Genomic DNA, 14,128 nt, shown 5'->3' with positions numbered 1-14,128 from the left:
TGTGCTGTTCTAATCTAGACCTCAGATATATATTGAGTGTTCCGTACAAAATCTTATGATAATGTTGATGTTTGATTGTTCATTATTCTGGAGCTTGTTACTTAGTTTGTATAGTTTTAACATAAACATTGGCATAATACTTGGATAATGAATAACGTAGGCATCTCATCAAACCTTGATTAACAGCACAACAATATTGTGAGCCCTTATTCTTTTATTCATTGAACAGGGGAATTATAAAGGTTTGAGAGAGAAAAAAAAGGGGGGTTTAAATTAATGGAAAATTAGGGGGGGAAGGGAGATGGTTATGTAAGGTGGGAGGGGCAAATGTGTGATGGCTGAGAGGGATAGCTCTCTTTTCTCCCTCCCCGTCTCTTCCCTTTTTCTTTTTTCCTTTCCTCTTTTTTTGGGGGGTAAGGATACTTGGAGAATGGGATATTTTGTATATTTCATCAATGCGGACGAGAACATACATTTTTAAACAACTTTCCAATCTACATGTCCCTTTATTTTTTAGACTCAAAATTACTGGAAAACAAACAAGTTATAAAAGTATATTGCAAAGTTTAATTTTTACAATACAATCTCAAAGTTTTCATTGTCCCCTTAAAGTAATTTTTTTTTTTTTTTAAGAAACGGTCAACCAATTGCACGAGAGTAGGGCTTCTCAGTCACCCTAGATGTTTCAGTCTCGGGGGATTTTAATCCACGATCTATGAGGTGGCGAGGAGAGTTTAGAAAGCATTGGTTTAAAACACTGCTTCATAAAAATCAGTTGCAGGCTCACCCTTTGATAAATTTACCACTAAGCAGTGTTACCAAACCAGAAGAATGTGAAAGTTATTTTTTCAATGCAAAATGGGAAGAGTTACTCAACCACACTGGCAGCTGGTGAATTTTGAAGATAGTGGCGGGCTAGTCCCTACCACATGAAAAAGCCCCACCCATCAAATTGATCCACCCATGAATTGAAAAAAAATTAAAAAAAATAAATATATATATATATATATATATATATATATATATATATATATATATATATATATATATATATATATATATATACACATACATACATACATATTATAAAATAGATAATAAGGGAGATGGACATATGTGTAAATTATGCATATGGCCCCCTCCCTTATTACCTGTTTCACAATTCCATGTGCCTTTCTACATATTTGTCCCATGTTTAAAGCCAATCATGGGAAATCTTGGCAAGGCAGCCAGTAAGGACTCAAACCACCAGCTGGAATTAGCAATAGCCTTTGCAGAGATCTGTAGCTGCATAGCAAGTACACACTAAGAAAGTTTCATGCTGTGGGGATTTATTTGCTGATTAAAAACCATCAGTCATGCAGCCTTCAGCACACGGAAGAGCAGCTAAATCACACAGCATGAAGCTTAGACTCCTCAGGCTCTTTGACTTTTCTAGAAGTGCAGCAGGGAAGGACATAGGTGACGGGGGAGGCGGCCAGCTGCCTGCAGCTGCTTCTTGTTACAGTGACTCAGAAAGTTCATTCCTCAGCCGGTTCCCTATAAACAGGCTAGGAGGCTTCCAAGTAAGCCTACTACGTGTAAATAAGCAGCCTCTGTGTCGGCTCAACCACCGACTGCCATATGATAGTCCCCCAATGTGCCTAAAAGCTAAAATTGGTTTGACAGGATAAAAGGAAACAGGTGTATTGACGATCAGGAACTAAATGTGCTCAAAAAAGAATAAAATTAATGTCCTGCACGTATTCTATATAAACACTGGGATTTTTTTTGTGTGTAATAAAATCCAGGTATTGGCAACCCTACATGTAATCCCACACGCCATGCTGTAAGCCAATAGGAGGTATGCTTTTTACAACGACGTCTGTAGCAAATGTCGCTTGGCAAACTGAATTATTATTATCATTTATTTGTATAGCGCTGCCAAATTCCGTAGCGCTGAATGGGTGATGTCAGAAATATGTAAAAGGCAGACAGAGCATGTGTAAAGTGCTATCAGACAGAGCAAAAAAAAAACAAAAAAAAAAAACACACCCCTAGATCTGAATTAATAGGATTTTTTTAAAGATTTTTAAACTTTATTATTATTTTAAAGTACTAACCCCAAAAACTCCACGCCACTCCCTCCTGAAAAACAAATATTAAACTGACTGTTCCATATTTCAATGGAAAGGAATCTTGTATTTTTTAATTTATTATTTTTTTTTTAGCTTTTTTCTTTGGTATCCTTTATTGAAGAGTAGGATTAGCAATGAGCTAGCTGAACAAATCTGGTGAGCTAATGACAAGAGGCATGATTGTGCAGCCACTAAATCACCAGTTAGCTCTCAGTAGTGCATTGCTGATCCTGAGCCTACCTAGGTATACTCCTCAAACAAGAATGCCAAGAGAAAAAAACAAATGAGATAATAGAAGTAAATTGGAAAGTTGTTTTAAAAAGTTGCTTAAATCTATATCAGTGTTTCCCAAACCCAGTCCTAAGGACCCTTACTCAGGCCAGATATTCATTATATCTTAACTAGAGCACAGGTAAAACAATCAGCTCACCCATCAGAGTAAGGGTCCCGAGGACTGGGTTTGGGAAACACTGTTCTATATGAATCATGAAATTAGAATTTTGACTTTACTGTCCCCTTTAAATAAAAGTCCGAAAATATAAGATCATAGTTCATCTGCTAATTATGCATTTCCTCCACTCACATCACCCACTTTTCTTTGCTGATGAGTTTTGTTCTTATCTTTTATTACAACAGATAACAAACAGGACATAATAAATAAGCCACTGGAACAGTAGTCTCAAAGATCAGTAGGTGGAGGAAAATAAACAGAAGGTAGTTTGTGCAACTGAAATATTTAACCTTTATATAAAAAATAACCGATTACAAAAACTACAGGATTCCGTCATAACAGCGGATTATCAAGATTGTGTTTTCCTCCTCTTATTTCTTTAAATAGGTACTACTAGATATTGCTAATCAATCATAAAGCTTAAATAGCAACATGTTTAGTTCAGCATAGTAACAAAAACTTTGCAATATACTTTACCCTTGCGCTGCGGAATCTGTTGGCTCTCTACAAATAACCGATAATAATAATAATAATAATAATAATAACCTGAAAATATGCAGTTTTTTTTAAATCATTACTAACATTAAATCTAGCATTACTTTAGATTTTTATGTCAATTTTAATACTATTCCCAGCAGCCCTTGCTTCATATATATCCCTCTCTGGTCACAAGGTCCATCCAATTTGCAGGTAATAAAAATCAAAGACCTAACTAGGATTCCAGGCCCCCATAATTTACCGGAAGAAGGTAGAGGGAAGCAGCACTCTTACTCCATGGTCCTTAAAATCCAAAAGGTTTATTTCAAAAAATGTTAAAACACGTAGAAAAGTGGACAAGCAAGGATTTGCTCCCCCCCCTCCACCTGTATAGCTTGCATTTGTATTGTGCTGTGCTTGTCCACTTTTCTACGTGTTTTAACATTTTTTGAAATAAACCTTTTGGATTTTAAGGACCATGGAGTAAGAGTGCTGCTTCCCTCTACCTTCTACTATTTGGATTGGGCTTGATCCGCATTTTTAGCTGGCACCACGCCAACAGTGCTTCTCTTTTCTTTTGCCGATTTCTTGGGGCTGCAATTGGATAGCAGCGCACACACCCCCTTCAGGCTGTAGCGACGTCACTCTCCTACCCACTGTCCCCATAATTTACCCCCCACAAACAAAAAGGATAATGAGGCTTGAGACATCTCTTGATATTGTGGATCTTGTACCAGTAAAAAAGTGAATACTATAAAACTGAAGGTTAGTTTGTACAGCGAGCCACACTTTCCATGGATCTTAGGGAGGCCCAAACCAGACTCATCCAAACAGCATATATCACACCCAAAGTATACAAGAATTGGGAAGCAGAGTCAACGGGGAAATGTCCAAAATGTTCGAAACCTAAAGCAGACTTACTCCAGATGACATGGACGTGTCCTAAACTACATACATTTTGGGGAATGGTAAATTACTGGTTGAAAACTATAGGCATCCCTATAGCTTCATTTACACCACAAACAACCTTATTTCTTAACTGTCAAAACCTCAACAAAACAAATACATTATTCACACAACGTTATCTTACAAGCGAGGAAAACGGTCTTTAAAAATTATCTAAGTGGAGACGCCCCAACCCTGACTCCGTTAAAAAGAGAAACACACCAACAAGTGCTCTGTGAACCAGCAGACACTATAGGCAACATTCAGAGACGAACAAACCGCTTTATGAGCAAATGGGAGATTTATTTGCTCACCCTAGACAAAGTTCAGCAGACACAGATATTATACCCCATCAGAAACACAGACTTCATCTTAAAGGGACAGTCTAGGCCAAAATAAACTTTCATGATTCAGATAGAGCATGTAATTTTAAACAATTTTCCAATTTACTTTTATCACCAATTTTGCTTTGTTCTCTTGGTATTCTTAGTTGAAAGCTTAACCTAGGAGGTTCATATGCTAATTTCTTAGACCTTGAAGCCCACCTCTTTCAGATTGCATTTTAACAGTTTTTCACCACTAGGAGGGCGTTAGTTCACGTATTTCATATAGATAACACTGTGCTCGTGCACGAGAAGTTATCTGTGAGCAGGCACTGATTGGCTAGACTGCAAGTCTGTCAAAAGAACTGAAAAAAGGGGCAGTTTGCAGAGGCTTAGATTCAAGATAATCACAGAGGTTAAAAGTATATTATTATAACTGTGTTGGTTATGCAAAACTGGGAAATAAGTAATAAAGGGATTATCTATCTTTTAAAACAATAAAAACTCTGGTGTAGACTGTCCCTTTAAATGCCTAATTGAGAGGGGAATGGCAGCTTAACTTTGAAGGCAGCGCCCACCACTCAGAACCAGGTGCCTAAAACAAAACATATGATCAGAAAATGACACCATGGGGACTAGACTTTAGGAAGACAATCTGTTGGCTTGTACGTTTAAAAAAAATAAAAAAATGTGTAAGGACAAACACAGATGTGAATATACCTGTACCTTTTAATGTATTAAGTTAACTATATCATTGGAAAACATTTGCAATACTTTTCTGTGATATATATGTCCGTTGTATGTACTTTGAATAAATAAATAAAAAAAATAAAAAAAACTGAAGGTTAGTTGCAACCTTATTTCAAATGAGGGCATGTGTGGCCCTTTAAATGAGAGGAAATGGGTCTATAATCAAAAATACTATCAAATGCTAATTATAGCAACAGCAATAACCTTGAAAAAGCATTAGCTAATGTTGGCTCAAAATTGTCAGCAACAACTTTAACCTATAAAATGCTTTATTATTCTCAGTTTTGTTCTGTTTTTTTCTTTTACACTGGGGATCAGAACTGTAAATAAGCCCCAAATAAGACGAGTCCCCATCTTTTTAAATAAGCTATCACAAATATTCATAATTGTCTTATGAATGGCAAATGCTGGACATTCCCAACTAGATAAGGAAAGTTTTGAGTTTTTCCTCTTTTTTTAATACATTTTTGGCTATTTATGGTCAATGATACACTATCAGCTCTTTTGAATCAGAAATATACTTTTAAATCATACAGTATTATAGAGTTATTATAGAGTTATTAAAAAAAGAATAATCTATATTTTTTCTCTAAAATATTCAACAATTTCCAAGGATGTAAGAGTCTAACTTCTGAAACAAGCGTGTTTAGAACATTTGTAGTTTAAACTACATGTAAAATCTTAGAACAGGCTTTGTATAAAGATCCAAGCCTTCCTGCTTCCTCTTTGTCCTGTTAGTTTCCCCAGCTTTGTTACGTCTGATTTTCTTTCTTCCAAACTTATCTCCATCTCTCCAGCTTGTTTCTGTCTCTCTAAGCTTGGCCATGTGTTTACATAAATTCACCACCCTTCCTCTCATACACCCAAGTAAGTGGTATCCCCCTAGGCAGGACATTGCTATGATCTCTCAGATAGGGAAATGATGACCTCACAAATTAACACCCTCTCTGACATGAGTGATAAACCAAGAAATCAGAATGATGGAAACAAAACAATTATTTAAAGGGATATAAAAATGTAAAAATAAAAATCTTCTAATGTTAAAGCAAGTTATTATTTTACTATTGCTTGTATACAATTGAGTGTTGAACCCTAGCAAAGAGATTAAATACATAGTAAAAACATCTGGTCAGCCAATGTCAAGAAACAAATGTGTGGAGCTAATAATCAGCTAGCTACCAGTAGTGTAGAATATGTACATATTCTTTTTCATCAAAATGATAACAAGACAACAAAGTACATTTGAAAATTAAATTAATTTAAAATTGTGTTAGAATAATTTTTACTATCCTATCACGTTAATTAAATAACTTATTCCTCTGAGAAAGTTATAAATACAAATAACACTTCTTGTCTCATTCTATTTATTACGGGTTTTTTTACAAGTGTCGAGTGTGTTTAAAGGGACATCATTAACCCCAAATTCTTTATTTAATGATTCAAACAGAGCATGTGATATTTAACAACTTTGCAATTTACTTCTATTATCTAATTTGTTTTATTCTCTTGGTATCATTTGTTAAAAAGGATACCTAGGTATGATCAGAAGCTGCTGCTTGGTGGCTCTGGATATATGCCTGATGTTATAGGCTCTCCCGATGGGTTCCGCTGGCTCCCAGTAGTGCATTGCTGCTTCAACAAAGCATACTAAGAGAATTAAGCTAATTAGATAATAGAAGCAAATTGGTAAATTGTTTAAAACAAATTAGATAATAGAGGTAAATTGGAAAGTTGTTTAATTTCATTTCCCTCTTGGCAGTGAGAGTCCACAACCTTGACTGATTGTTAAATGTGTAGTGGCGGCAGTCTTTTTATGCACCTCTGTACCCCTTGTATCTCTCTTCACTTTACCTTATCCTCGGCTGAACTACTGGAGGGTAGGGGGAATGGGAGGGATATTTATAGCCTTGTTTGGGGTGTCTTTGCCTCCTACTGGTGGCCAGGAATAGTACACAGGTTATGAATGTTATTGTAATCTAAGGAAATTAAATGATCAGGTAAGCATAATTTTAGTTTTCCTTCAATTGGCAGTGAAAGTCCACGATAACATTCATAACTTGTGGGAATCCAATACCCAAGCTGTGGAGTTCACCAATGTTCGAGAGGAATAAAAAGGGAGGCAGTCCTAAGAGCCAGGCACTGCCGCTTGCAAAATCCTTCTCCCAAAAGATGCTTCTGCCAAAGCAAAAACACCAAACTTTCAGAACTTTGTGAAAGTGTGTAAATAAAAACAATGTTGCAACCTTGCAAATTTGTTCAACTGATGCCTCATTTTGAAGGCCCAAGTAGTAGATACTGCACGTGTAGAATGGGCTGTGATTCTCAAAGGAGACTCCTGCCCCTCTTCCATGTAAAACCTTTTGCCCCTTGCGCTTACCGGGATACGTAATGAATAAGGAAGAAGATTGACGAAACTCCTCAATAGCGTGAAGGTATAATTTCAATGCTCTGACCACATCTAAATTGTGCAACAGTCTCTCTGCCTCCCTCTATGATATGAGGCAAAGAACTACTGGAGGGTAGGGGAAGTGGGAGGGATTTTTATAGCCTTGTTTGGGGTGTCTTTGCCTCCTCCTGTCAATTAATTATTCTCAGAGTTTATTAAAGGGACATTATACACTAGATTTTTCTTTGCATAAATATTTTGTAGATGTTCCATTTATATAGCCCATCTGGATATGTTTTTGTAAAAATTTATAGTTTTGCTTATTTTTAAATAATATTTTGCTGATTTTCAGACTCCTAACCAAGCCCCAAAGTTTTAGATGTATACTGATGTATACAGAATTCAGACTGCTTCTGTTTGTATAAAGGGTCTTTTCATATGCAGGGGAGGGGGGAGGTTCTGCTAACAGCCCCTTTCAGTGGGTGTCCCAGGCAAATCTCATCAACAGTGCTAAATTGGCAGCTTCTAAGTAAGTTTTTAAAAAGCTTTATATTGGATTTGTATATCAGTATCAGTGCAAATGATTAATTTATAGTAGTGTCTATTACATGCAGTTAAATTAAAATTGATGTATACTGCCCTTTAATGTTATTGTGGACTCTCACTGCCAGTTGAAGGAAAAGGTATTCTCTGTCTGAATCATGAAATAATAATTTTTGGTTTTATGCCCCCTTATAGGACCACTGTAAGTAAATATTTTCTATGCCTGTTACTAACTAACTACCCCAAATACGCTTTTTATCAATAGCATTTCATTAACATATCTCTACCGTATATCAGAAATCTTGTCTGCAAATTTAATTGTTTTCCAAACTAACTCCGTGGGTATCCTTTGCTCTGTACCAATCCGTTTACAATACCTAGGTTTTAAAATGGCGCTTTAAACACAAAGTTATTGGTTTAAGTAATTTGAACACGCAGTGCTGAAAATAGTGGGCAGGATAACGTGACATCATCGGCAAATAAAAGATATAACTTTAGAACGTTATGAAACTTCGTTTTGGAGAAAATATAGGTCAGTAGGTTTTAATTAATGTTTATTAACTTTAATATGTTAGTTGTTTAGCTTAAAAATTATAACAGAAAGTAATCCTTTAACCTTTTGGGTAAAAAATAAACGTAAGATCTATACAATAACACAGATATTCAAGAAGATTTAAATAACTGACCATAAACTCACCTCATGTCTGAAAACCAAGCCCCCTATGGCAGCTACCAACTCGATCAGGAAAATGATGGACAGGAACATGGCATACTAAGCAGGGGATTAGAGAGAGAGCAAAATGTATGGTTTTAAAAATGTATTGAAATCATTGTACATTAATGGCTAGTAGTGAATACTGGTGAACCTTTAGAGACTGCATACACTATACCAATATGGAGCCAATACATATATCAGAATAGTAGGCATAGACAGACAAATACTTGTATGCGCCATTCATTACAGAAACAAATTCCAAATCTGGCTGCAGCATTCAACTAATTTTGTGGCAACAGATTTTTGTGTGTAAAAGTAGAACACACAAATATCTGTGAAAATCCAGATATTTGTGTATTGTACTTTTACACAAATAAATCCGGAGCCGAATACTGTTGCCTGCAGCCATGTTATAGCCTACTGAATAGTCTTCCTCGATACCTTGTCCTGGACTTCATTAGGCTAAACAGGACAGGGAACATATATTAACAGATGGGAAGTCTCCGAACAGTATGGCTGTATTGCTCACCAAAACTCACTGGGAAGTCATAGTTATCAGCTAAGGATATTAAAGAATTTGGGAGGAAGGGGGAATACATGCCAGGTGGTTTGCATCTTTGAACGCATTAATAATAAATATCAATGAATAATTTAATATTTTTTTAAGAAGTAGGTTTGCGTAGCATCTAAACGTAGCAATACATTGATTTATAAAACATTTTAGTTTAACAAAACCCACAATGCTGGGCAGTATTTAGCTATTACAATAAAACCATATACTGAGGATACAAAACTTATAGTGACATTTAGCCTATATCATATAGTAACAATAAGACATCTCTCCACTTTTATATTGTAGTGAGTATCATTTGCATAATAAGACGTCAAATTATCAACATCAACCAAGATGTCGGTCTCTCCCATGAGATCAATAGGAAATACACAAGCTTAGAAATGATGATATAAAGATGATAGAACAGTGGGTCTATAATCATTTATACTCTGAGGCATATCAGTCAAACAAAAGTAGCTAATAGCGCCAAAGATAAAGCATATAATGGACAAGTGATAATAAAGTTCTGTGCATAAACCACCAACGTTATTATTCAAAAGGCAGTCTTTAAATAAAAGTCACGTGAAGTACGCCAAAACGGTGTCTGCGCTCATGGCATGACGTTGGTAAACCAGGCAGCTTCCTCTTCCATAACGATCTTGTACAAAACGAGACCAAAACGAGACCAAGAACAGTGTGCCCCAATGGTGTGATATCTTCACAAAAGAAAAGGCAGGCTGGATAGTTAGAAGTCACCCAGCAGACTTGTACCCAACAGTAAGGTGTATCCAGTGTAGTCAAGGATATAGGCAGAGACAGCCCAAAACCAATCAATGCAGTGGAATCAGCAGCTCAGAACATAATATAATGATAAAAAAGAGGTATATTTAATAAATCCAGTAAAATCAATACAATAAAAAGTCTCACAACTGGATACACCTTACTGTTGGGTAAAAGTCTGCTGGGCGACTTCTAACTTTCCAGCCTCCCTGTGTAGCACTTGTTTAGTGCTTTTCAAATTGTGAGTACGTTTCTTTTTGTCAGACAATTTATTTATTTTGTGAAGATATCACACCATTGGGGCGCCCTCTTCTCGCTTTTTGTCTTCTGGGGCATATCAGAGCCTGGAGACCACCCAGTGAGTATAACAAGAGTTTATGCTTATGTTGTCTAGGTGTAATAAAAGCATACACTAGTGAAGGAACAGTAAACACCTTGCAATTACAAGATTTTTCTGCAAACTTTGAGTTTGAAAATACTGGGAATGTATTATCACCTCGTTTGCTGCAATTGTTTTTTCAATAAGCAAACTCCACCCTCCACTTCACTTATTTCGAGGCGCTTATCCAGACTTCTTACAGGAGAAGATACAGCTAGCCACGGTCATTATGTTAGCAAAGGTAATCAATGTTCCTTACTGTCCAGAAGCCAACTAGTGACAGATATGTGACAGGGATTGGCTTGTGAAGCCTGACACAAACTCTTACAGTTCTCAAAATTGGAGGACTTTTAATGTTCATATTTGAATTACAGAAAAAGGGGGGCAAAATAAACAATACAATTATGTCAAACATTTTTTATTACAGTCTCAACGTGCTTATTGTTCCATTAAGTTCACATCTCAACAGAAAAATTAGGCAGTCAAGTCTAAACAAAAGACGGTCATATCAATTATTTACAGCACGCCTTGTATATAAAACTCAGAAGCAACATGCAGCTCCTGATCTACAATAAATACAGGTAAATAATGATTAGGTTTTCTTGTATTTATCTAGAAGCCGTGCACCACAGTAAAGCAGCCTCTACGATCAAAGGACTGACATGGCTTATAGAATAGATCTATTAGCCTAGATGGAAATGTCAGCTTAACATTGTACTCTTAAATAGTGTACTATAAAATCTATCCCATTTAATTATAAGCAGTCTGTGTATAATGTATAATAATGTCACTTGGGACATGTAACTCCTGATATTATAAGCATATAGTCCACATTGGTAAGAAAAGCTTTTAGGAACAAGTAGACTCCAGAAGTAAATTGAAAAAAGCTTTTGGAGCATCTAGAAGAAAATAATTGCAAACATTATATTGGGAATCAAAATGACAAATAGTAGCGGTATAAATAAAACCAAGAAAAAATATGACTGCAATATTGAAACATTTTTAGTGCACATAAATTCCTCCAATACATATTCTTGTTTATTGTTGGATGTGGACAGAAGAGTGGCAGTACTCAAAAGCCAATCAGCAGCCACTTTGTTTGGCCATTTAACCAATCTACTGTTGTGCTAGAGTCAGGTAGTACAGGTTTACATTCAGTGTTCCCGATTCAATGTAGCCAGTCACAACCATCGCACCATGCATGCTCTCACTGAATGCGTATATGTGGATGCAATTCTCTCTCTAAAAATGTGTGCGCATGCTATTAACCCAGAATCAGCAAAGCACAAACAATAATATATGTATGTATTTGTCCTCCTATAGTTTTAATTAAGTATATATGTCAGTGTGTGTATTTTTATCTATATAAGAAACCCTCTTACCAGCTTCAACATCCACGTGCTCCCACGGCATGTGGCAAAGCAGCCAAAGGTTCCCAGAAGGATGATGACAGCACCAGTGGCAATAAGGACGTAGGGTACATTGGTGGCATTCTCGTTGAGGAGTGAAAAATACACATCCAGGCTAACTTTGCCCCAAACTCCTACTGTCAATAGTATGACACCTGTGAACTGGAGTAACAAAACGATGTTAGCAGGGCAGAAAAAAAAGACAGCTACTTGACAAATAGAAACGTTTGGGCTAAAACTCATCTAGTAAACAAAAATACATACTCAGCTGTAGACTATAGCTGCATACATGCGAGTGTACCGTAGGCAGCCAACACGCTAATACTAGATTATATTACACATATACACGTACACACTAGATTCCAAAACGGTCATTGAGGGCTGTAACAGTCTTCCTTACATACAAAACCACCTAACTAGTGGGTCTGGTAGATATTTATGTTGCTAATGTAACTTTCTCCATGACTGAATGTGTTTTTATACAACATAAGAGTATAGTTTACACATGTTTGGATATTAGTAACTCATTCTACCTTTGAAGATAAGGTAAAGCAGCAATATTAAACACTTTAATGCAACTGGTGTGGCTTTGCACAACAACATGTTTATGATTCATTGTAAAAATGAACTTGTCAAAGACATTCAAATTGGTATTGCTGCCATATGAACTTTACTCTGCAAATAAACTGAACAAAAAGTAAACATAATTACTATTCTTTATTCCAAAATTACCCTTACTCCAATTCATTAAAAAAAATGAAGTATAGGCATTTCAGCTGGACCAGATAAATGTAAATAAAGGAGACCAAGTACCAGTTGCATATACAGAGTTACAAATATGCTGTGTCATGTTAACATTTCTAGGGGATAATTAGGTAAATATAATTCCTGTATATAAGTTTGCAAACATTTTTTTCTGCACAGCAAATTTTCAACTTTTAATTATTCAGATAGAGCAGACAATTTTAAGCAACTTTCTATTTTACTTCTATTATCAATTTCTCTTTGTTCTTTTGTATCTTTATTTGAAGGGAAAAAAAAGGAATGTAAAGCTTACGAGTAGACATGCGCGATTCGTTTCGAATCGATTCGGAAATTCGGCCGAATTCGTAAAATTCGGATCGATCCGAATTTCCGAATTAAAATAGTACTGAATCTACCGAATAAATCCAAATTAGTTTGGATTTATTCGGTAGATTCCGATGGCCATGGATTACACTAGTATTGTACAGTATATTAGGTTATATCACTCTGCTATGGGTTACACCTAATATACGGTACATAATACTAGTCTAATCCCACCTAACACTTACCGAAATTCCGAATTTCCGAACCGAATCCAGCCGAATTGATTTGAATTCGAATGAATTCAAAACGAATCCGAACCGAATTGATTCAAATTTTTCCGAATTCGAATCGCTCCGAACCGAAATTCGAAAAAACACAAATCGATCCGAACTGAATTTTTTCGCCATGCACATATCTACTTACGAGAAGGCACATTTTTGGTTCAGAACCTAGGATAGCGCTTGCCGATTGGTGGTTACATTTAGCCACTAATCATAAAGCTGTACCCAGGTGCTGAGCGAAAGATGGGCCGGCTCGTAAGCTTACATTATTGCTTTTTCAAATAAAGATACCAAGAGAACAAATAAAAAATGATAATAGAAGTAAATTAGAAAGTTGCTTAAAATTGCATGCTCTATCTGAATCATGAAAGAAAAAGGACCATTTAACGCAGTAGAATTGAATAACTTACAAATACACAGAAAAAGGACAATGCAATAGCACTTTTCATTTGAAATAAGCAGTAGAATATTTTATGACAAATTTCAAAGTTAATTTTCCTTCCCTCTATACCATGTGACAGTCATCAGCCAATCACAAAATCCCTACACACACACAGTTAACTTTTGCACATGCTCAGTAGGAGCTGTAGCCTCAGAAAGCAAATAAAAAGAATGTGGAAGATTTTAAAACAACTTTCTATATAGATATTTCCATTTTACATTGTTTTATCTGAATCAAGAAACTTTGATTTTGACTTTAGTGCCCCTTTAAAGTGTAAATACACAAACACAAATTTCAGATACTAAAACTAAAATCAGTTTGCCAAGGGACATTAAACACCTCAAGATATGAAAGGGCCAGTAAACCCACCAAATAATGTTATATAATTCTGCACATAGTGCAGAATTATATAACATTAGCCTAGCACCAGTTTTCTAAATGAAAGTTTTTCAGAAATATTTATCTAGGAAAACTAATTTTACAGAGCGGGTCTGCTTCTTTCCTAAGCG

At 35.9% G+C, this 14,128-nt stretch overlaps 1 protein-coding gene across 1 annotated transcript in view; it reads right to left on the bottom strand.

Annotated features, from left to right (window-relative positions):
* The window catches only part of TSPAN6 (tetraspanin 6), a 53,597-nt gene that overhangs the window by 23,512 nt on the left and 15,957 nt on the right, over positions 1–14,128 (bottom strand). Inside the window, exons 2-3 of the mRNA XM_053699376.1 lie at positions 11,802–11,990; positions 8,690–8,764 (exon numbers count right to left, since the gene is read on the bottom strand). Coding sequence (XP_053555351.1) covers positions 8,690–8,764; positions 11,802–11,990 — 264 coding nt within the window. The remainder of the gene's footprint in view (positions 1–8,689; positions 8,765–11,801; positions 11,991–14,128) is intronic.

This window comes from Bombina bombina, chromosome 1, assembly GCF_027579735.1.
Source record: "Bombina bombina isolate aBomBom1 chromosome 1, aBomBom1.pri, whole genome shotgun sequence".
Taxonomy (NCBI): Eukaryota; Metazoa; Chordata; class Amphibia; order Anura; family Bombinatoridae; genus Bombina; species Bombina bombina.
This window is presented reverse-complemented; position numbering and strand designations above follow the sequence as displayed.